Source organism: Camelus bactrianus, chromosome 6, assembly GCF_048773025.1.
Source record: "Camelus bactrianus isolate YW-2024 breed Bactrian camel chromosome 6, ASM4877302v1, whole genome shotgun sequence".
Classification (NCBI taxonomy): domain Eukaryota; kingdom Metazoa; phylum Chordata; class Mammalia; order Artiodactyla; family Camelidae; genus Camelus; species Camelus bactrianus.
In genome coordinates, this window is record NC_133544.1 from 55,719,285 (window position 1) to 55,745,000 (window position 25,716).

The window sequence follows — 25,716 nt, forward strand, 5'->3', positions numbered from 1 at the left end:
AGTATAATTACTACTTTTAGTAAGGTCCATTTGGATCTTGAGTGAATGGGACACAGACCTCTAATAGCCACATTTTATTACCTCTACCCTTACGATTGTATAAAGAATTCATCTTTTTCTCTGCTATAGGTAACTGAAGGCAAAGTTACTTTGAATAGTAACAGCTACAGTTTACAGAGTATTAAATGTCATATATCGTGATAAATGTTTAAACATTTAGCATACAACAGGGCATTCAAACTTCACATCTGTAAGGTAGGCATTATTATTTGGATTATACCAACAAGAAAGTAGGCTGAGAAAGACTTGGCAACAGCGCCAAGTCAGAAAGGCAAGAGGGGCAGAGGCAAGATTTTAAATTTGGGTCAGGCCCAGAGCTGGTATTTCTAACCACTGCGTTACACTGCCTATTCTAAGAAGTCATTTCTTAAGTAAGTGACTGCTTGTTTCAGGTCTAGTGCTAAGTTCTAGAATTTTGTTAAGTACAACTCATTCTCGTGTTTTAAATTTCACAACCCAAAATTTACAAGAGAAACATCAAATCAACAGAATGAAACACAAGTGGTGGAATATACTATAAGGAAACAAGAGTACAAAAAGTAAAATGGACAGGGTCCGGAAAATTCTTTTAAACTGAATTTTCAAAAAGTCTTCAGAAAACTTAATTTTCAAAAATAAAGTCTCAACATCCTTCCAAAGTCACTTTTTTTTTAAACCAACTCCAGTCTTCTGTGCTTTTCCTTTGCTATGTTCCCCTTCATTTAACTAGGCAATCCATGTCTCCATGGCATATAGATGAGAATTTTCCCATCGATAGGATTATTTCAAGGAACACAGTAAGAGCCAAGCTTTTTTAAACTTTCAGTCAAGTTTATGTCCCAGTTCTCACAGGGCCCACCCTGATTCTCGTGAGCCATCCACAACCCAGTCAGTCAACTCTATTCACTGAGTACCAGCTGTATTTATAACACAATTCTGCTTTCCATGGATGCTTTAACAGTGCTTATTTCTCACTGGCTTGACTACTCATTGGGGACAATTGATCTTTTAATAAATTTTTAAAGAGAAATCATTGCAAGTTCGGCCTTCCTGGAAAAAGTCCTATAAATCAGCCTAAGGTAACAATCTAAGCATGCCCCCCAGAGCATTCCATTTTGCTAGCACCAAAATAACCCAGAGTACATGAGTGTGCCCCAAAGACTGCCCTACAAAGTGGTTCAATACAAATTGATTCATGGACACCCAGAGCTGTGAAGAGATGGTTCTCCTTGGCCACGAGACTAGATAAGTGCTGTCAGTCATGGTGAATTAATGGCGGAGAGTGAGGCGGGTTGCATCAGACATTCAGTTAACTCTGGACAGCAGCAATTCTCAATCCAGTTTAAACTACAGCTGCAAAAGGGTTAAACCAGAGCATCTGAAGGTTGGGGGAAATCATCTTCAGCAGGCAGAAGCTATGCAAATAGGCTACAGGCTGGGGGAAAAGACCTAGTGATGGTTCCTCCTCACTTGGTGAAGTAGGAGAGGTCTCTACACAGAACAACCTCTCTGCAGCATGTGGGAACCAGTCCACAGTGCAAGGTGGCACGTTTAAGTTAGAGCTGGAACAGGCCTCCTGTTTGGCAGCTGATGGGCTCACATACACTTTCATGCTGGAGAATAAACTGAAAAAATGCTGTCTTCTTTTTCTCTCTCAAACTGGATAGATATTTCAATTCTATAGTTCACTGCATTGTATACTTAAGTGTTTTTATTTTTAAAGTTCTAAAATGAAATATTTGTAAATGATGTGACTGACAAGGGCTTAATTTCCAGAATATACAAATAGCTCCTACAACTCAGTAACAAAAATACAAACAACCCAATCCAAAAATAGGCAGCATTTCTCCAATGAAGACATACAAACAGCCAACAGGCATATGAAAAAATGCTCAGTATCACTAATTATTAGAGAAATGCAAGTCAAAACTACAATGAGGTATCAACTCACACCAGTCAGATTGGCCATCATTCAAAAGTCCATGAATGATAAACACTGGAGAGGCTGTGGAGAAAAGGGAACCCTCCTATACTGTTGGTGGGAATGTGGTTTGGTGCAGCCATTATGGAAAACAGTGTGGAGATTCCTTATGAACTAAAAATAGACTTACTATATGATCCAGAAATCCCACTCCTGGGCATATATCCAGAGGGAACTATTATCCAAAAAGATACATGCACCCCAATGTTCATAGAAAAACTATATACAATAGCCAAAACATGGAAGCAATCTAAATGTCCATCAATAGATGACTGGATAAAGACGTGATATATTTATACAATGGAATACTACTCAGCCATAATAAAGAATAAAAATAATGCCATTTGCAGCAACATGGATGGACCTGGAGATCGTCACTCTATGTGAAGCCAGAAAGAGAAAGAAAAATACCATAGGATATCACTTATATGTCAAATCTAAAGACACAAATGTACTTATTTAGAAAACAGAAACAGACTCAGACATAGAAAAGAAACTTACAGTTACTGGGGGGAAGGGAGGTGAGTGGAGGGATAAATTGGGAGTTGGGGATTTACAGATACTAACTACTATATATAAACAACAAGGTCCTACTGTACAGCACAGGGAACTATATTCAATATAGAAGCTTCATTTAACCTAGTGCTTACCAAACCAGCACCTATTTTTCAAGTAACACCCATTAACACCTATGAAGAACACTTTGAGAAATTGAATTCAGAGAGTCAAAGCAGGTAAAAAAGAAAGGGTAACACTTCCTTTGTTAATCAGTTCTTAACAAAGAACCAGGGTAAAGTGTAACCAGAGAAGGTAAGCTTTCAAGGGAGGCAACAGCCTCCTGGGGGCTCCCTCACCACCATTTCTTCTTTCTGATCCTCTGAGGCACTCACTCCTCAGGCAACAACCCTGCATGGCTTCCTCCCGTGCACGTTAGAATGGCACCAGGCTTTGCCCAATTTTGCCTCAAAGTGCTGGTTCACGACGCTCTCCCATCTCGCATGTTCACCCCACTCTCCAAAGCCCGGGGTGGACGCAGGCTCATCTTCTCCTGTGAAGACTTTCCCCAGCTTTCACCGCTTTCACCCTTCTCTCAGCGTCACCGTTCTGATCGGGGGCAAAGCTCACTGTAACCCTTAATTACATGTCATTCCCCTATCTGCTACTACTTGTCAACTAGATGTGATTACCAATGTGTCTGTCTTTTATTCATCAAAGAAATCATCAGATTGAATTACGTGCCCAGTTAAATGACAGTGATCCCACACCTTGTCCCCCCAGCAACACTATATATAACTTTCTGGTGAATGAGAAACATGTTTTTTGAATTTTTATAAAGCTTACTGCCCAACAGTGCTGTACACATAGGAAGAATTCAGTGCAAGAAAAAGTGCAATTACCAGGATTCAGAGTAGTTAGCCTTGAAAACATATGTATACATGAGGTATACGTGAGAGTTCTGCTTTGGACGGAGAAAAACATAGTAAACAAAGGAAAGCATATTTTGTATAAATAACTCTCTCTCCCTTCAGTGAAGACCAGTACTGCCAATAACCCCACAATGGGTATGGAAGAAAGCAGTCTAAACCATCTCCAAGTACCGTGTCTGAACGTACATGAACAATGACTAGCACAGCAAATGGGGTTTGAGAGTCACAGGAGAGGAGATATTAAAACAGCAGTTACACGTTTACATTTGGGAATGCAAATTCCGGGGGTCTCATGCAATCTGTTAGAAACATGAGTTGAAGCAATTCCCAGTTATTTTCTGATGTGAAATTTGATTCTGTAAAATAAATCCTTACTCTAAATAAATTTCCCCAAGTTTTACTGGTTTAAGAAACATAAATGTGACACTGCACATTTGCATCATCAAGAAATTCTTTCTCCCTATTTCTAAGTAACTTCTACCAGGAAGGAAGCAGTGCTGGGAAATAAGTTTGCTCTCCAGGAATTTCTTGTACACTACCTTAAATAGAAATAGACTTATTACATCAATTAGGTTCCTCTAAGGCTATTTCATTCAAAGAGAAAAATTCTGGTTAAGACTAAGCATTTTGCTATGTCTTTCTTAATCCGTATCTGATTTCTATTGTTTTTGGAAATCTGCAGGCCACAGGCTTTATTTTTTGGTAGAACACACTAGTGTGCAGTTTACCAAATGATTCTCGATTGATTACTACAATGGTTACCACAGATTGCATTGCAGGAACCTCTCCAGAGGAGGAATTCCCTCAGTATTTTGGGAACCAATTCAAATGAGGTCTCCAGACTCAGAACAAAACAGGAGAAATGGTGCTTCTTACATTTCCAAGCCCAGAGCCAAATCAGAACTATGTCCATATTACTAAGGAAAAAGTGCCCAGTTAACCCTATCCTTGGGATTGTGAAGCTAATGTACATCTAATATTTCCCTGATCAGTCACAGTTCCATCATCCAAGTAACAGAACCACCAGTATTTCCAATGAGAATTCTGACAGTGAAAATCAGTGATACATTTCATATTAACTGATGCCTAAAGGGGCAAAAATCTAACTGCAATGTTTTGAGCAAAGCAACACTAACTCACTTTAAAACACTATTTAAGGTACTAGAAACTGTAATTAAGTCAGGTCTTGAAGGTGCTAAGCAGAAGAAAAGTGTTAATTAGTAAATTAGTAAAAATACCATTTTCAGAGTGGAAAGCTTTTCTCTTACAGTTTTAAACGTTTACAAAAAACAACTTCTTCGTAAGGTGCAACTTGGAATATTTATGGAAGCTTGATTTATGCTGTCTTTAAAAATCACTGCATCTTTCATCCAATGAGCTCAATGCTCTGTAGAATACATTTTCTCCCCAAAGTAGAACAATATAAAATAGAAAGTAAGGCAAGAGAAAGAGAATTTTAACACAGGGCACAGGAAAGGGCATCTCCGGAAGACAGTGGGCATCAGCTAAACGGTCAGCTGACCAGGACTCATATTTCCAAATGGTGACACAAGTGTATACACAAAGCTTGCTCCAGCATCTCCTTCATTCAACTGTCACTTTCCCAGCAAGTTTTTTTTCTGGCCACCGCATTTAATGCTGCAAACCCCACTCCCATCTCTGGGACTCCTTAGCTCACTTTCCTGCTCATATCATCTCTACAGCCCTTCTCCCCCTCACATGTATTCTTCTAACCAATCCATTTGCTTCTTGTCCGCTATCCCCACATGAATGTACATACCACAAGGGCTCACACTTTTGCCCCTTGTATCCCCAGTGCCTGGCACCTAAGAGATGCTCAATAAACAGTTATTACACGAATGAATAGAAATGGGCCTCCTTACCCCAAACATCCAAAGTCCTGGACCTCTTTCTGTGTGTGCAGTGAATTTAGAAACACTTGTAGAATAAAAATATCACACACCAAAAATAGTTCTTATAAAGTTATAGACACTTGAAAAATAGTATCTGTCATATATATTCAGTTGAAAATACTTTTCTGTAAGTAACACATTGCTTTGGATTCATCAGATAAAGATGAAAGTCAAGAATTTTGCCAACAGTGCTTCTTGCTAACATTACTGTTATGCCTTTCAGCTCAGTATATTGTATATGAAGGCTATCTTGTTAAAACAACTGTTGAAGGCAAGTCGCGTCATATCAGCCACACTCTGTACCCGACGGGAACTCAAATGTTCCAAACTCAGTGTTAATGTAACCCTGCTGCTCTGCTGAGCTAAGGCAAAAATCAGTTTTTCACTGCCATTTAAGGCTTCACAAAAGTACCGCATTATCTATATGTCTTCCAGAAATGAAGGAAAGCTGAGGTGAGGATTATGTTGAATCAATTTAGAAAGGTAAACATTGTTAACAAATACCATAAAATAACCCAGTAGATGATTCCAATCTCCATTTATCAACTAACACAAGGTCTACATTCTTCTTGATACAACTAGTAACAAGGTGTCCATGGGGAAACAAAACCCCCACCCGAGGGCTCTCTGGCTCTGCAGCACGAGGTCTCCACTTCCTAAGGCAGGATTCTCGTGCAAGGCCCTGTGCAACTCTACAGTTCTCCTTTACTTCTCTCTTGGGATGTGAGGTCTTATTTTTGTTTATCAACCTCTATTCATTACAAATTGATGACAGAAGATAAAGACCCTTTTTTTTGGTTTTTGAGGAGCACTGAGGGAGAGGTAGCAATAGAAAGAGAAGATCAGGGTTTTTTCTCTAAATGCTATTTCAAATCTACCGAGAAATAATTATAGAAAATATTTTAAAAATTGCCTATCATAGTACCAAAAACTGCATGCTTGTTTCACTGGCTGAGGATATTAAAGACCAATTCTGACTATTATAGAAACAAATACACAGAGTTGTGAGAGATCTGAAAGCTGATTTTTTTAAGTAACTCAATCTGATTCCACCAGTTATTAAAATACAAAGTTAAATCTTAATGTTAGAAGTTAAGCACAGTACAGATTCATATGGACTCTAAACACAGCTTACTAAAGGATTAATAAGTTATAAAGTTATTTATTAACATTCAATAAATCATTGCCTCCCTAAACAAATATTTTAGATAAGTTAAATTAACTTATGGTTGAATTTCTCCATTTTTGCCAGCTCAGTGGCAGATTTTTAGCATGAAGGATGAAGTCTTCCAAGTATTTCTGTGACTAATAGAAGCTGCTATGCAATGTGTTCCAGCACCCCGCAAAGACTGGCAGATGGACCAAAGAGACCAGAGACCGTGGCAAGCTGGACTGAGGGAACCCAGCATTAGTTGTACTATGGTGATAGCAGCTTTGTGAACAAAGGTAAGAGAGAAAACACAGCAAGTGCGGGACATCTCTTAGAAAGGAAGGTCATAAAGGATTTTAATGATACAATTAATTTCTAGGAAATTAAAAAGAAAATGATCTCCAAACAGAAGAATAAAAGTATTTGTTAAGTGATGCGAATAAGCTGCTTAACATATTGCTAATAATAGAGTCAGGATTCCTTTCAGGACACTCACAGTCCTGTTCTTTAAACTTGAAGATACAGAAGTACCTTATCAAGATCCTGGTAACCCAGATAGTCTTTAGAAATCAAACATAATTTGTTGCATTAAGTGCATGAAACCTTAAAAGAGTCAAGTCAGAATTCCTACAAAAATGAGTGTACAAAAACTGTCAAGATTCCTACAAAAACTGGGTTAGTGCTAGGATCCTTGTACTCCAAAAATTAACGTACCCTTATTATTTTAAAAGCTGAAAACATTTGCTTACACGATAGTTAAGAAGGGCCTATATATTGAGTAAAAAATAAAATACGACACTTCCAAGTCTAAGGAAATTATGATTAAAATGGGATTTTCCTTCACTATTATTTCTCTAGATGGAGGTAGGAATCAATCTGATAAGGGTGCGAATCTTGAAGTTCATAATCAACAAATGAGAAAGTGTTATGGAAAACCTCCCTTCAACATGGTGTCTGTCAAGAACTGACTACTAATCACAAGGCTGGTTCTGTCATTAGCAAACACATCTACATCGTTGTTCTCACGCAGAGATCTGTCTTTAAGAAATGGTATGCCATCCCTGCCTAATCACCTGCAACATGTACGTATTATGTTTGATTGGGACCTTGATTCACTGGCAACATTTACTAACAAACAGAGCTGAAGGTCAGTATTTGCTGATCACTAGTTTATGCTAGCCATCCCTATCCTATAATGTCACCTTGTGTTTGTTTCTTAGATAGTTAAGATATGGCTTAAGTGGTGGCCATTTCTTACAATATTTATTTCATCTCTGGAACCATTTTGGGCTGCCTATTTATGCCCTAAAATGTCTGCTATCTGATGAGTTCTTGGTGCTCTATAGATACACGTAATTTTTTAAGTATCTCCTAAGCAAGTCCTACTGAAGAATGTAGGTAATCAGGTAAACCACATCCAGCATACTGGACCTAGAATAGAGATTCTCAAACTTCTTGGTCTACAAATCACTTTCATGAGTCAGGAAATCACATGATCCATCTATCCAACCTCATGTTCACACAGTAGCCCTCAAATACATCTTGAATTAGTCAATGCTTGCACAAATACAAATTTACATAGTTTTCTCACTTCTTGATCATCGTAACAGCCTGTCAGGTGGCCTGTTTCCCATCCACTTCTTTCAAACACAGAGGCTAGAAAAATCCCACACTCCACTATTCCTCAGCTCAAATCCTTCAGTTTATTGAAACCACATAAAATGTCAAGTCCAAATTCCTCTCTTCTCCTTCAAGGTCCTGTAAAGCCTTCCCCTTATTTCTAGTAAACTTGGAACAGAAACTCTTATTTCCATCTTCTGTCGTATACAAACATGGCTTGTTCATTCTCATTCAACAAGGGTCATCTTAAGTTTCACCCTCCCCCGAAAGAGTTTCCCAGTTCCCCATACCATAGATGATCTTGTTCTCCTGGACTTGCAGAGAACTGAGCCAACTGTACTGTTCTTAAGGCACTTAACAGTCTCCATCTTCCAAGAAAAGCACTAGTCCTACTCCATCTCCTTACCCTGATTTAATTTCCTTTATACTACAGAGCACTACCTTTTCAAAATCATGTATCTATGCACTGTATAACCTCCACAACTGAGTATAAACCCCACGCTGCAGGAACTCTGGATGCCCTGTTTATCACTGAATACCTAGGGCCTAGGACAATGCCTGGCACTTAGTACGTGTTCAGTAAATATTTATTGAATCAATAAATTATTATATGTCTTAGGTCTATTGATGGCCTGAAATTTCCTTGAGGTTGAGGAATATCTACATTTTCTCACAAAGAGACGAAAGTATTTCCTTGACAAATGAATATTTGTTCCTGAATGGAGCCAAACAACTTTCCAAGTGACCATATCCTCCCCTAACGTATTCCATTTTCCCCAAAACGTTACCAAATTGTCTAGTAACTAAGATGGAATATTAAAAGCCAGAAATAATGTCACCATCATTTAAAATATCCTTGTCTAGTGCATTCTATTTTCTGTTGGGGTGTAACATAAAAGTCTTTTTAAATTGCAGAAATTACTAGGAAAATTTAAAATTAAAATACATGTTTTTATTATATTTTTTATAGATTTTTTTATAACTAAAATACGAATTACAACATGGATCACAAGTAAGTCTACACAAAAGAATACTGTGTCCCAAGGTTCCTACCCTATAAAAGCAGACTGGATGTTGAACCCACTACCTACCATTTCAAGAAAACCAAAGGCCTCAAAGCACTGGCTCTGTACATACCGTGGGCACGTTTCCAGGTGGCAGCCCGGCCAGTTCCACCCTGACCCACGGGATCCCCTACTGTCCCAGCTCTCAACAAGGATCGAGGTCAGATTATGTTCTAGCTTTGTGGTGCAGGTTACCTAACACATGTTCACTTGGAATCTGATCCAAATGAGATCCTGAGTCCCCTGGGAAAGAAGACAAGTGCAGTAACCCATACTGCTCTTTAGACACTCAGCATTTTTCTACTGTAAGGAAATTTCATATGTTATATTAGGTTTGCAATTTATTATGCATTTTGCATGCACATTATGGGTTTGTCTAAATTTCCTAATACGGTGATTTCTAACATTACTTTGAATAATAACTATCTAATCGAGAATACTTCCTAAATGAAATTTTAAATCTTTTTTTTTTTTTTTGGAGGGGAGGGTTCCCATCAATTAGTCCAGAACATTGCAATTAAAGAGAGGATACTAATATTTTCCCCCTATTTAAAAGGAAAATTAAATCACACCTTTTAAAAGATACCAATATATAGGATCTCTTCCTCAGAAATGTGATGGAAGAATGTGGTTTACAGTTCTAGTGAGCACACAGCAACTTCACAGTGTACTTCTTATTCAAATTTTCAGAATAAATTTTTAACAAATTTCTGGCTGTTATTATATTGACTAGGCTGCATGGGATTAACAAGTGACACAAAATTAAGACTCCAACACTCTTCATATAAATTTTGTCACTTTTGTGGTTCATAAATGCATGACATCAAGTAACAATGGCATTAATCCATGTAATTAAGGAAATTTAAAATTAATTATACATTTAAAACATCATAAAAGGTGTATCCTTTAACTATTGCTCTAGAATGAGGATAAGGAGACAGATTTGCATTACTGTTATTAGCTGTTTTAGTAATTTTAATTATTGCACTTAGCTTTCTGAACATTTCTGTATCTCAACATGATTAAAAGACAACTAAAAAATTTGAACTTTATGAAAACTTTTGGAATTGCCTATTTAGCTACTGAATTGGGTTTCTCCTAAAGACTCATGAACAACCTAAATCACAGTTTACCTGCATCTTTTTATGATCATATTCAGTGTTGACCTAGAAATGTTTGAGAGCAGAAAGCTGTCCTTTTCTGTTCAGTCTCATCTGTCTTTTTTTTTTTTTCAAGTTCTGTGCATATTCTTTGATGGAAGCTCAAAAATGATGACAATGGTGTTGTTCCAAACAATGATACACCACTAATTTCCCATGAGGTTCAATGGTTGGATCAGAATCATTTAATAAACAGCAAATAGATCACGCAACAACCTTCTGGGTAGATGTCTCATGGGGGCAATACGTACCCATTAGGTGATAGGGACTAAACCTAGGAAAGAGGATAGATGCTGAAATTACTTCTTTTCAGCATACACTGGACCAAAAATTCACTTTCAGTATGCTGCAACTGTCTAAATGCCATATTAGAAAAAGACTGCTGAATCTAGATAAAAAATTAAGCACTCATATTGTTATATACTTCAAAAAGTTATTATAAGTATGCTTTAATGTATTTATATCAGCATAGCACAAAGTCTCTCTTGGACATTCTTTGTACTTCATCATCTTAAGTGTCTTTGCATTCCCACTGTGCTTAACAGTCACCATTTAACTCATTGGATAGTTGTAACTAGTCCAGCACTGCATGAATACAGGACCAGGTATAGAACAAAGAATGCAACTTCAGCTTCCCAACCAGCAGGCTGATGCTTTAGACCCCCACGCCATGTGCTCTGATCATGAGTGATGGAGTTGTTCCGACTGCAAGCTACTTTCAAATAATGATCCACGAAGTTAATCAAAAGAGCTTCCCTGTTCAATATTTACCTGTTACTCATTGACAGCCACTGTCTGCATTGCCATCTAGAATGTATAGAATGGGATCAGGAATCCTGAGCTCAAACAGAACCTGAGTGCCTCGCTGAAGTACCAGGCACAATGAAAGCCGAACTAAGCTACTCTTCAAACCGCCCCTGACAGTACAGATGTCTGCGTGAGTTCCATAGCAGCAACGCATTGCTCCTTCCTGGATTTGGAGGCCAAATTAGTTGCTGATAAATGGAATGAGAGGAAGAACAATCATAAGGAAAAAAAAGATATTAGGTATCAAAATATAAACATGGAGGGGAAAATAGTAATTTCCTGTTCTAGGGCAAAAAAATAGTATTTCCTTCTTGATGTGATCTCCTTGCTTTTATGTACTAGGAAAGTCATATCTATCCTGAAAATTATTTTTCTCATTTTAATACACATTCAACATTTTAAGCTAAAAAAATAATAAAACATTGATTTTTTTGTGTGTTAGGTATTTATATGCTGTTTGTCAGTCTGTCAATCAAATGTACCAAGAATACTGACCAGACTCCATGCCCTTCCCTGAAGAGAGACAGGTAATCAGACTGATTATAATACAATTCTCCCCTTCTATTTTTTAACCATCAGCTAGAAAGCAAGGCTTAATATGAGACCTTATTATTCTTATTATCCCTGCAGCTTGGCAGGTTTGAACATGGCTGTTTACAGGAGGAAGTCACTTCGAATGTTAATCCCCTTTAACTTTTCCTGAACCCTTTCTTTGGAATGGTGAACATTATTTGAGCACTTAGTATGTGCCAGACACTGTTCTAAGTACTTTGCATGTATTAGCACATCTATTCCCCATGATAAACCCTATGAGAGAGATTACTGTCTTCATTACTCAGATAAGAAAAATGGGGGACAGAGAGCTGATGTAACTTCTTAAAGATCACTCAGCAAAAATACTAGAACTAGGGTTTGGATACATCAGTCTCCATTGCAAGCCTGTGCATTTATCCACTACATTGAAGTTGCCTCTAACTGCATTTAGCACTACTGAGGGGTAAGACAATCACTGGCCTTAAGCACCTTAAGGCGGCTTGTGGAGTGAATGAATTCATATCTAAGAAATTTGCAAACTTACTAAGATATTACCCATACACACACAGGATCTTGTGAATTTATGTCATGCCTCACCACTCAGTTTGAGTTCCTAGAAGGTATATATGACTGGGTGCCACCACACACGTGATTCAGAGCACATGATGCGTGAGGATTCCATCTTGGACTCAATATTGACTTCCCTGCCTTCTCTACAACTTCCCTATATCCACCCCATCAGGAAATCCTCTTGATTCTTCTTTCAGAATAGGTCAGAATCCTCATTCTTCTCACCATGTCCACTTCTATACCATCAGTATGAGCCACCTTGCTTATAGTAACAGTTCCTAAGCTAGTCTCCCCTCTTTCCACCACCACCAAACAGACTCAGGTTTATGTGGCTTTCAACATTTGCTGTTTATTGCCCTGTCTCTAATGCCCTCTAACTTGGAGGGTAAAGACTTTGTTCTTTGCTCATCAACATATCCCGAACAACAGTTCCTGGTTATAGAAGGTACCCAATTAATGTGTGGGATTAAGGGAGAGAATCACTGTGGGTAAAGCAAAGGCACAGAGACAGTGCATGTGTTGTACCTCACAAGAGTAAGTGGACATGTTTGACAGACAGAAGCAGAGAGCTTGTGCTGAGAAAGATCTTGCAGGAGGCGGGGAGGCTGAAAGGCAGATGAGAGCAAGACTGATGGGTTTTAAATACTAAGCTATAGGAACCATGTGGTAAGAATGAACAGTCAATTATTTATGAGCAGGAGATATGTTAGAAACACTATTTTAATTTGATAACTATAACGTAGCCCAGAAAGGAAAATGTGTGCCTGCTTGTAGGTACTTTGTACACAGTAGACTCAGGTATTTAACTTTATAAAACTGAATGAGAAGGGAAATAAGACAATTAAACAGGAGACTCGAACAACCTACCCATGAAAAAAGAGCTTAGAGTAGGGATACGGAAAAAAACGAGAATTACTTTAAAACCATGCTACAAATAGGATATTCGAGACTAGAGAGAGGTAGAATAGAAGATGATTACAAGAGTAGCCTGAATGACTAGAGAAATTTAGATAAAGCAAAAGAAGTGCAAGGTAGGAGAAGAATTTGAGGAAGATGTGGAGTTCTGTTCTCGGGGAATGACTGCACTGTCCTGGAGAGCGCCCTGGACTGGGAAATCAGCAAGGTTGTACTTTACAGGCAGGCCACGCCACACTGCTACCGTGTGAAACTCTTCAAATCACTTAACCTCTATGACATTTTTTGTCTGGGATTTTTTTTTTCTTGTTTGGTTTAAGATTTTTTTCCATGTAAAATGGAGATAAAACACAGTTTACTGGGTTGCTCTGAGGATTAAATGGAAAGTCCATAGAAGTGCTTGCAAATTTGTTGGTCATTAGAGGTAGAGGTTGATATAAAGTGGATCACAGGTAGAAACACCAAGTAGTTTGGAAATTCAAAACTTGGGTTTTGGAAAGAGGTAGAACTTGAGATTGAAGCTTAGGATTCATCCATTTCTGCATGATAACTGCAGTGTAAGAACAGATTTCCAAATGCCCCCATGTTAGTACACAGCTGTGCAAAGGACACAATGTGTTTTAAGTAACTAATGCTCAAATATAACAAAACTTTTCACCTCTACAGGTAAGGCTTTAAGTTTCTCAGGGTCTTACTCTTTTGCAGAAATAGATTTCAGTAGACAACCCTTCAGTAGACGATGAATGTTACTCTGAGGAAAACTGTCATCTTGCTCCAAGGGGCCACATCACTCTGTTCACAGAGTATAAACTGCTGGGCTAGACTCACCCGGATTATTCCACTATAGTCACCAGATTAAATCTTATTAGATGTGTAAATTGAGCAACTGGCCTATCCTCTCTGAGCCTTCATCTCCTTGAGTGTAAAGTGAGTGTTTTACTTACTTCAAATGTGGTTATTTGGGTCAATTACCATAATGCCTAAAGACCACAGAACACACCATAGCAGAACACATTACTTCCTTTCCTTCCGATTTCAGTTCATCAATTCCTGCATCTACACTGCTGTATGTGGAAAACCAGCAAATACAGAAGCAGCAATGGTGAAACTGACACATAAGTTCACTGTCTAGAGTTAAAACGTTTGTCCCCAGAAGGATCAGTTTTGCCTCACAATGAAAGGCCTCACCGTCAATGAGTATTTTTCCTTTTCATGGAAGAATAAATGCAGCTGTATTGTCTTTCTCTCAGTCTCGAATCTGGAGGACACTCTGTACCACAGCAATCATCTGCCCTGCAAATTCCTCCTAAGCAGAGCTAATGAAGGCATTTGCGGTGCAAGTGAACCAAACTTGCCACTAGACCCTTATAAAAATACCCTGCGTAAAACCTGCTGGCCTGTCATTTTAGTTTAGTCTTACCTTCCTCAAGGCATTTCACAAGTACGATAGTATTTTTAAGAAACACCATTCTTTATTCCTACTAGCCTCATGTAAATTGTTACTAGCTCTGGGCAAGCAGTGTTTAGAGAAGAGGGTTAACAATCTTGCCATCGGATGAATTTATTGATCGTCAATTTTATAAGAACTCAGGAATTCCTCCTACCCTCCACCTTCATCCCCAATGGATGTGTCTCCAAACCTCTCCTTTTAAAAAACATGGTGACATGAACACCACCACTTTCACTGACATTAATTCAAGACTTAGACACCTGATGAATTTCTCCAGGGGATGAGAATCAGAGCTGCTGCTCATTTTCCCCCTTGTGAGCCATCAGGCAGTTAGGCAGTCCCTGGAAAAGCATGCTGCTTCTCTGGAAGTGAGCAAAGACCGCCCTGTTACTACAGGTATCCCCCACTTTTCTAAAGTTTGCTTTATACCACTTTGCTTTCGTGAAAGACTACATTAGTGCCTGTTTTTGCTAACTGAAAGAAATTGGAAGAGGACTCTCACTTTTAGAAAAAAGGCAAAAGTGAAAATAGCCTTCAGCATTTGTTTTGCGGTGAACTGTTAGAGAGGCAGCTTGCTCCCCGAGCAGTCTGAGGGGCACCAGCAGGCCCTTCCCCAGGAGCTATGCTCAGCCTCTCTGCATCAAGCCCTCATCGCTTTCAACTGTGTCTGTGAGCATCTGTCTTCATCTCAGTTTATTCTGTATATCCACAAGCAAAATGTGTCCTAACGTAACTGCTTCTTCACTTTACCTTATGAAAAGCTTCAGAGGAATGCTCTACTTTGTAACGGTGGGGAATTCTGCACTATAAATGTAGTTCTTCACCAGGAGATCCAGCGGGTGTTCAAAGCACACAGAATGGGAGACTCTGTACCCAATAGAGCCATGCCAACTCGATTTCACTCCTGAAACAGTTTCATTAGTAGAGCTGGAGAGTGGAAGTAAACAGAAGGGTCATCAAAAAGATCAGTACCTCTTCTGGTTTCAAGGCCAAGGGATGCAACTGGCTGTGACTGTCTCTGAGCAGCCCTGATAGGTGACAGTCAAGGAAATGAAGCTGCTATGAAAGCTTACGTTGGGTGAAATGCAAGCGATGAGAATTGCTAGTGAGAGAAACAGGCCTCTCTTCATTGGTACCTAGTGAGAAAAAGCAAAGAGTGAGGCCCTGTATTTGATCTACTGCATTTAGTATGCAATTAATGCTAGAAAGGCAGGGAGCCTTTATAACTGAGCTGAGAGAAGGGAAGGGAAATCAGCTTTTAAATAAGATACAATGATAGTCCACTTAATCACATAAATATCAAGCACCCAGCTCCAAAGAACCCTCACACTGATATGTGAATGACAAAGGTCTCAAGTTTGCCATCAGAACATCTCCCCAGAATGCTCTCCTTACACTGAACCAAAATCCTCACAGAAACCCGACTTCTCTCTGCTCTGAGAACTAGATCAAAACATCTCAGTGCTGAACACGGTAAGCAGAATTCTCTTTTTAAGCAACCTAAGAAATGATGCAGCAGAAGTGGCCTGTGAGAGAATGAGGTTTATAAAGCAGCCAGAAAACTCCATCTAATCACTTAACAGCCGCTTCTCATACACGTGCATATTCTGTTCTAAAAAAGCCGTTTCTTGAGCCCATGACACCCTCCTCACCATTGGCTTTGTCCTGTAACTTTCTACCTCGAGTCAATGATGGACTCTCTTGATAACAATTGAGAGGACAGAGAAGGATTTTTCTGCTGAAAGTTTTATCACTAGTTCTTGCTGGAGTTCTGTTTTTTTTTTTTTTCCCCAAACAAAAGAATTTAAATTCCCCACACAAGAAAGTAATAAAGTTCAGAAAGGAGATACCAACTAGGAAAAGGAAAAAAATATGTTATTTAAGAAAGCAAACCTCTGCAGCACATAGCTTCTATATGGAAGTTGATTACCTAGTTTCCAACTTCCCTTAAACAAGTTGTTTGTGTACAAGTTCTAACACTTGGCCCCAGGTATTTCCCAGCTAAGGCAGCCTGTGAATGGATTCACAAGGAAAAATCTATACATGTGGATACGTATCTATTAAAGATGATATGCATCTAAGCATACACAAATATGATGGACATCAAACTTAACAGCAGCTACCTATGGGTGATGCAACTACAAATGACACTGATGCTTTTTTCTGTTTATATCTAATTTACGTTCATATGAATTTTCTAAATGTTCCAAGATAAAATGTATTGCATCTCTATCCAAAAAGAGTGTGCCCAAGAGAAGACAATATAACTAATTTAGGAAACACCCCCACACACACCCCCGCCCCATCCACCAACCCAGAGACATGGCGTTGGGCCAAGTGAAAAGTAATTCCAAGAATATCCCCTCAACACCAGTTGATGGCCTATCACAGTGCGTTCCGTAAGCTCCAAAGTAACACAAATCCAAGGTCATTTACTGAGCAGAGGACAGGGAATTCCCTGAATCAATAAACACATGGAAATAAAAGTTCAGAGTAGGGTAAAGTTGAAACCATAATCTCTTCCTCTTCGTTGCTGGTAAGACTATTAAGGGATGTATGTTAACTATGTATATATCTCCTCATTAAACTGGATAAAAAATCCTGCTCCATTTTTTTCTACTGTAAGTTTATACATATTTTTAACACAGATCATAATACTTTAAGTGGCATTTCCATAGTATTTTTAATTTATTTTTCATTGGAAATTGAAGAATATAGTCTTCCTAAGGATATGAAATTCGCCGGTGTATGAAATAAACAGATCCTGAATATCCACTGAAGTTCACAATTATTCTTTATACTAGGATTCTGTTTTGAATGATATTACAATGAAAGTTCTTGTATATTAAATAACACATGTTACTGAACAGCAAATTTAGCACACAATTCAGGATGTGTTACTTTAGGAACTTTTAAGTTCCTCAACATTTCCATAGTCCTGATTGCTCATCTTGCTGGAGGCTGATTATTTCCATTTTGCAAACAAGAGTTCTATGAGGTGAACAGTTGTATTCTAAGTTAGATGAGTAAAAAAGTACTACTCAGTGAGTTTTTATCTAAGCCAACCACCAGAGTGTTTGTGATTTAGACCTTAGGCTCTGAAGTCAGACAGACTGAGGTCTAATGCAGGGGTCAGCAAACTTTTCCTGTAAAGAGCCATACAGTAAACATTTCAGGCGTCCATCACCACTACTCACCTCTGTCTCTGTAGCCCTAGGTGATGCACAAGTGGATGGGTATGGTAGTGTTCTAAGAAACCTGTTTACAAAAACAGGTGGGGGAACAGGGAGTGGATGGGGCCTGTAGCCATGGCTTAGTGATGCTGATCCTAACACCATCATATCCTAGCTTCTGAACCCTGAGTGAGCTACTTCAGCTCTGTAAGCACCTGTTCTCTTCTCCGTAAAATGGTGGTAATAATCATACCTAGTGCCTTCGTTCATTGTGAAGACTTTTTAAAAATGTATGTTAAGCCATTAGCCCCCTGCGAGACATCAGTATCTGATAAAAGATTAGTAATGGTAGTTATTGGTATCATCATCATCACATTGATCCTCCAACAACTGAGACAGTTTTCACTTTTACCTCCATTTTACAGATGAGAAAACAGAAGCTTAAAGAGTTAAGTAACTGAGCGACTGTCCCACATCTAATAGATAACTGTGGGGCTAGGATCAAACTCAGATGCATTTCTGGGAGGTTTAACCAGCTCTAGCAATGATTAAACACTATTACGTGGACTTGTGGCTCTTCTTAAGTTACCCACGGTCCAAGACTAGAGCATAACTCTTCCAACTCTAAAGCATAAACGAAGTCCAAAAATTCACTAAGAGACACTTATAAACTCAACACCTGGAACAAGCTGTTCTCAAGGTGAGGAGAATTTATTAAAACCATAGCTTATGTGTAACTATAAGGTCGCTGTATTATTTTTAAAGCCTGGGCACAAGCACGTTAGTCTCGGCACCTCTCTGAAACCACCCGGTAGTGATTTTGAACACTGTAGTTGAACAGCGTGCCGACAAAAGGTTCATTGTAGCTCTGTGCCTTTCACCTTGACCTTTACTTTCTGTTCTCAGGTTTCTAGAGTTCTCATACACACTGCAGGTGTGTCACTAACCAATTATTTTTAAAAATCTAGGCAGCCACTGCTCTCATAATGAAAATATACACTCTGGTGAAGCCAATTAATATTGTTTAGTTTTAAATCACGCCTCCTGTGCCTGTCCATTTTTACTCTCTGGCACTCGTTTATCTTGAATTGTAAGTGGCCTGTGAAGAGAAAGGCAAATATGGAGTACCTCAAGCCAGGAAAAGCAATGAATTTGTAGACAGGTCCTCCAAGATGTTTATAAACCGAAAGTAACTTCAAACTAACACACAGCAGGATTGCACATTCTTTGATACAAGGCACACTAAATAGCCATCTAAACAAAGGAGAAGCTGAGGCCGTGAGCCACTCCCACAGTTTTCCTGCCTCGGGTCTAAGCTACTTTCAGAGCTGTTCTCGAACCGTGCAGTCTGTGCCACACTCTCCTGCACTCTCAACAGGAAGACGGTCTACAGGATGCCTTTGCTCCCCCTTCCTCTCGAACCTCACCTCCTGTCACCTTTCCCCAGCCTGAAAGGTGCCATTTGTGATTTGCTACTGGAGAAATCTCTCTCGTTTAGCCCAAATCACCACTTCCAGCAACCATCCCCCAAGTCAAGTAGCTCCTCTACCATGAAGACCTCAGGGCCCACCTTGACTATTAAAAATAACCCTTTCATGGTACCACTTCCATAGTTTGCACACATCTCCCCCGAGGCGGCTCTCATATGGAGCCCCAATTACTTGTTCACATCTCAGGCTTCTGGAGGGCAGGGGTTGTTAGTCACTTCTAAGTTTGTGTAAAACAGCACCTGACTCGTGGAGGAGTTAAATATATTTAAGTGAATAAGTTAGCTCCTTTTAAAGCTAGTTTAGCCCTAAACAATATACTTTCATGCCATCCACATTACCAAAATATGCTACTTCAAGTCATTTATAGGCAGAATTATTGGTGTGATGCTAAAATTAACTGGGAGAAACCACCAGAAACCATGCTGAGGTCTGAGAGGCATGACGTGGAAATTAGAATTGAGATGTTGAAAGGCTTGCAGCAGTTCTTGCTACAAAGTTCAATGTCTGTTTAACACGCAGATTTTATTAGAGCTCTTTATGAAGTTCACTGTCTATTTTTTTCTCAATTCTTTGTTATTTACTGATCCAAACACAACTGGCATAAAGAATTCTAAAGTCTGTGAGGTGGGGGAGGGAGGCGCCAGTATAATAGAAATCAATCAGGTTAAATAACCAGCAAAAGAACTTGCTGCTGCCACGGGGGCCTCCTTGACCTTCAGCACAGGTAACCATCTATCCCCCAGCAGCCTGCTACACAAGGCACCTGTCTTGTTCGCCTTAATTGGCAGGACAGGTGCAAGTGGTTAGCTCTCTGGCACAACATAGTTTCTTGCTTCTTCACCGATTCTCCTCCTTCTCGTTCCTCGACCTGGTTAATTCCTTCTGTTTTGAGTCCAAATCCTGAGTAGGAGAACATCCTCCTTCTGAGAAAAGGAGAAAACGTCACCCCCTCGCCCTCCAGGCCCACATTAATTCCTCCAATCCCTGTCGTGGTGGCTGAAATTATTCTGTCGGAGGAGACTCCCTCTTTGGTTTGAATTCCTCACGGAGTCGCTTATTAAAATGTAAATGGCCTTGAGAAGAGTAACATTAGCAGTTAAAAACATCTGATCACAATGAGGGGGTAGAGAAAAACGCACCCCACCCCCGCCCCTAGGGGGAAAGGCCCCAGGCATGAAACACAACCCAGGTATCCAGGTGGAATGAGTTTCACAGAGGAGGAAGAGGCTCAGGATGAACACAGGCAACAAAGACAACCCTCCCAGGTTTGCCAGCATCCCCTTCTGTTTAGGTGATAGCTGTCTAGTCAATCACAAACACCTTCTCAATCCTGGATGCATTTTGAGACTAGGAACCCGGGCTAAACCCCTTCATTTAAAACAGATATATTTCAGTGCCTATCGAAATGGCATAGCATGGGCTCAGTAAGTGTTAGTAACTTAAGTGCCAGTCTCCCCAGGCTCAGCCTTAAAGCTGTGTTCAAGAACAGTCATTTCAGGGATCCCTCTACAGTAGTTCCCAGCCAGATAGCTAAACTGCGACCAGTGCTGAGGTGATAAAGGCCTTTCTCAGCTGACTCTTTCCTACCAAGTTATCTTTCCTATCTTTCCTCATTCCTCTTTCCACACGAGTGATTTGATGAATTTATTGCTACAATTCTATTTCATGCCCAAAGTTTTCTTTCCTCTAAATTGCATTTTCTTTTCTTTAAAAATAAAGCTATCATAGTTATTATGGGGGAGACGTCTTTTTTTCAGACTCCGTATTGCTTTTACTTTTATGATTGAAAACAGAAAAGACAACTGCTTTAGATGGAGAGAACTCTGGCATCTCCCAATTAAATCTACCTTAGTGAACTCACCTGTAAAACCAGAGATACTATTACAAACTGTACAGAGAGGTGAAAATGGACAGAGGGGCCTGGAACCTAAGTTTCAGTACTTAGCAAAACGACAACATAAACGTTAAAAAAAAAATCTGTAAAATATTTGTAATGTGGTTAATGTTCTTGAAAACACTTTTCCTATCCTTCGCCAAAAAACTATCACCATTTACAATTTGAAGTTTTAAAACTGGGTGTGTCATAATCATTTCATGTAAGAAGTTAGGGTTAACTACCATTATTTTGAAATCCAAAGTTACAGACATTTTGAAACGATTAGACTTTATATTCCTGTGCATTTTAAACTCTCAGTATTATTGAAGTGATTTAATTATTTGAATAATTCCCACTAACATTTAAATGCAACATATAAAAGTGTTTTAAAATGTAAAAAAAAATCACAATTATAAAGCCATAAAATTACAGGTGAAAGAAATACTACCACTCTTAAAAGTGATGTGCTGGTAAACATTTAACAGCTTGGGTGGGGGCAGGAAAGCACCTGATTTACAGCATTTTCCAATTTCAAGTTACCAACATAAGACAGGGATCACAGAGTGGGAGAGACGTGCATTCAGGCAGTTCTCGCGAACCCATCCAAGTTGGCTCCAGCACATACTAGATATGCGAGACCAGATAGTGTAGCCTTTTCATTCCTAAATCCTTTTCACAGACTGACCATCTCTTTCTTTACAACCCACCATATCCTGAATGTTTAATAAGGTTAACACCCACAGGTTACTATGTGTGTATGCTTACCTACCAACTGTTAGAGCTGTCAGAGTGGCTTTCAATCTTTTTTTGGATATAAAACACAGAAACACATTTTACCGCATAACCCACCCCATGTACAGCCATATGTGCAGTTTTAGGTAGACATCCACACACATGTAAAAACCAGAAACCTCACAAAATGAAACGCTCTTTCTAAGTGCAATGCACTATAGTGTTCTATTCTCTTCCATTTCACTTTTAGAAATCTGATTTTGAACCACTTAATTTGATTCATATCCCACTATTTCGGTAGGGCCCCCCAAACTGAAAAACAGTGCTCTTCTAGGCGCTAAGACCACTGAAGATAGGATTGTAAATTGTTTGCCTGGAGCCAGCCCTATGTCTGAGGCCCAGGAATGTTACAAACCTGCCCAAATTTGCATTGCCATCTTTGATAAAAGACCCCTCAAGGCAGGTAATATTCACTACATGGAATCAGGATATTCACGGCTTGACACGGAAAGCTAGAGCGTCTTCTAAGACAGCCACCGCTTCACCAGGAATGGATGGAGAATTTTTTTTTTTATTGCACTAAGGACATGACTGATTGAAGTTTGGCCCTTTATCCACTGTGGCCTTATGACCAACCCTGCCCTCTGCCTCAGATGACTGGGCAAATCTGCGTGATAAGCATTTCCCTATTATTGATAATGTTCACCCCTCAAAAGTTTTGAAAAGATACATGTCTTTTCCACAAAGCACTTTTCAGTCGTCTAGGGAAGGGAGGTTTATAAATGCTGCTTAATATTAAATACATAGAACATACATATTTTTCTATATGTTATACATTAACACCAGCTTTCCAATAACCAGAAGCCAAATTTTTAGTTGGAGAAAATACTTACTCAGGAAAATAAAATCGGGATCCACAGCTTTTTCTCCTCAGTATGCTCATGCACCACACGCTTTTTTTTTTATAAGCGCTATTAAATGTAAACTATAGTTTCAAGACAACCCAGATAAGCATCTTCTCTAAAATACACACCACCATTAATCATCTCAGTGACAGTGCTCCAGTTTAACATCTTGGGGATTTCCTCCCCTTCTTCATCATTTATTTGCCAATATTTCCTTGTTATGAATATTCCCCTAGTGACTTTGCCCGGCAGTCACAACCGTGCTGCCTACTGTGTCTACTTTGACTGTAAAAAACACCAATTCTTAAAAACACAAGCCCTTCAGACAATACCTACGGTCAGAAGAGAAGCGTTGCTGTGGACTGAATTCCCGGGGATCCCACCCACTCTCGAGTTTCTGAGTTTCCGCTTCCGCTGACGAACCTCAGCCTTTAAGGGGGTTAGGAATGTCACGTGACACTGGCTTAATTACAAATGAACAACAGCTGGTTGTTGGTCTCCCAATACTTGAGCGGTTAACAATCAGCTGCTCTTAAAGGACCCTCTTATTATTCAGCAAAAGGCTTCCTCGAAGTATCCAGTATCCGTGAATCACAAAAAAGCCACAAAATTACTAACGAATTACAGAAACCTGACCACCAAGAGCCTGCATAATTAGGACTCACAGATAACAAGAATTTTCAAAAATATTCATCAGAAACAACTTTGCATTATAATTACACCAATTCTGATGAAATGACTAACACTATCTTGGCAGCAGAATCTCAAGAAATAAAGCGAGAGATAAGTAAGTTGCAAAGGTACAGGACAGAGTCCCCGCGCCATCCAGTATCCACTCTGTGTCCATTTCAGAGAGCAGCCTCCATGGGCCCCAGGTTTCTTGATCTTGTATAAAATGGAAACCATGAAAGAAAATGCTCTACAACCAACTGGAGGAGTAAATGAGAGCAGAACTCACCAGCTTGTATTCGGAAAGAAGGTTTAAGGAAAAAGGGTACTTTTTTCAGTAATGAAATTCTACTGCAAATGAAGTTAAGAGTTTGAAGACAAAAGCCCACCAAAAGTATATCTGCAAAGTATATCTAGAAAGGATAATGCCTTTAGTGAAATTATGCTTACCTTTACATTTTCTATAGGGAAATTATGCTTACCTTTACATTTTCTATAGGGAAATTAACTAATTAATTAAAAGTTAATGTTGCTTCCATCAGTATTTCATAACTTTTCTGGAAAGCATAAATTTTACTCTTTTGGGGAAGACTCCAATTTAGACTATTGCATTAGGCAAACAGAAACAAAAAACTTTCTTCTTAGCAAAAGCAATACACATCAAGCTAAGATATATTAAAATGCCTTTCCTCCCCAGAGCAGTGTTTACTTCAGTGATAGTAACAACATCTCGTTACCAACAGTGCAGATTCTGTTAAATAATGGACAAAGCAAATGGCAGCAGAGGTAGAGGACTCAACTTCAATTTAACTGTCCTGTAAGGTACATAGTAATTAGCTGCAAAGCTCTGAAATCTTAGCTAGCATGTTAAGTCTGCTACATGACAGTATAATTTGACTTCTTAAAGGATTATGCAAATTACAACTCATCATTCCATTACTGGATTGAAAAAAAGTGACAGCTAATTTATACATAACACACCTTTCAAATCCCTAAGATGTGTAGCACCTGTGCAATGTATTTTGCTGAGATTTTCTTGCATATAAGTACTTGTTTATTGCAATATAAAGAAGCTTACCTAAGAGCTTTAAGACAGTCATTTTTTTTGAAAACTTTTAGACCACAATTTCAAAAGAATAAACATTTTTTCTGTATTGATTTCAGAGGCAAATTGTTTGGTTGTTTGTTTGGTTGGTTGGTTTCTTTTCCCCACTAAATTAGAGAAATATAAGGCTTCAATATAAGGATATTTCTGAATAGCTGGCAACCACAAGCACTGATGCACGAGCCAGAAGGAAGACTCACAAAGATTTCAACATACTTCTGGTAGGTAGATTCACAGTAGATTCCGTCATATCTGTAGATTTTCCTACATTCTGATTGGTTGGGCAGAGGATGCTGGGCAGTTATTCTGTAGAGGCATCAAAAACAGATAGACATGACTAGAGGTTCTCTACAGTCAACTGGAATGCAGGATAACAAGTATGTTGAAATTTAATATTATTTTGCTTTCTATGCTTTTGAGCTATACACATAAAGCAACATTACATACATTTTAGAACATTAACTTCCACTTTTAGAAACCTGCAGCCAGAGAAAACTTTTTTTCAGTTCTTCATCAGGAGAAAAAAATTTTTTCTTTACTTCAGAGTCATAAAAGTGGAAAGAAAGAAAAACATAAGGTCTAAGGCTTAAACTCACTCTACAATCCCCATGATTATGTTATAAAGGAAATGCTAAAAACAAATGTCATTAGTGTGTTTGTTACAGGATTGTTATTAATTCAATCATGCATTACCATAGTAGGCAACTGTAAATTAGCTGTAAAAACTTAGTAAAGTTAATATATTTTTCAGCTTTACTCAATTTATATAGAGTTGGTATTCTACTGACTTCTAAAAGGATATGATACAGCTTTACGAACTAAACCCAATTAGGGATGAAAACACTAGCGAGACCATTGGGAGCTCCGGTTAGATGTTAACAGGCACCTGAGATGAGCTGATAACAGTGGCTCCAGGTTGCTTGGCAGTTAAGGCAAAAGGGGAAAAAAGGCTTATACAAATTTCATCTGTGTTACTAAGGCATATAAATTCATCTGAGACTCCTTGCATTATATAGACATAAAAATGCTGAGAGTTTTCTGACCATATCCTTCAACTCAAAATCTCTTTATTCAGGAAAAAAGTACTTAAGGAATCTATCATGTATTTTAGAGGAAAGTAATCTAATGTAATCAAT

General features: G+C 38.9%; 1 protein-coding gene across 6 annotated transcripts in view; it reads right to left on the reverse strand.

Annotated features, from left to right (window-relative positions):
* NPAS3 (neuronal PAS domain protein 3) overlaps nucleotides 1-25,716 on the reverse strand; it is a 794,663-nt gene that overhangs the window by 670,035 nt on the left and 98,912 nt on the right. For 5 of the 6 annotated variants that reach the window (XM_074365666.1, XM_074365667.1, XM_074365665.1 and 2 more), the window contains exon 2: nucleotides 24,797-24,886. The exons of the other annotated variant lie outside the window; for it this stretch is intronic. In XM_074365666.1, the coding sequence (XP_074221767.1) occupies nucleotides 24,797-24,886 (90 nt within the window). The remainder of the gene's footprint in view (nucleotides 1-24,796; nucleotides 24,887-25,716) is intronic. 6 annotated transcript variants of the gene reach the window in all.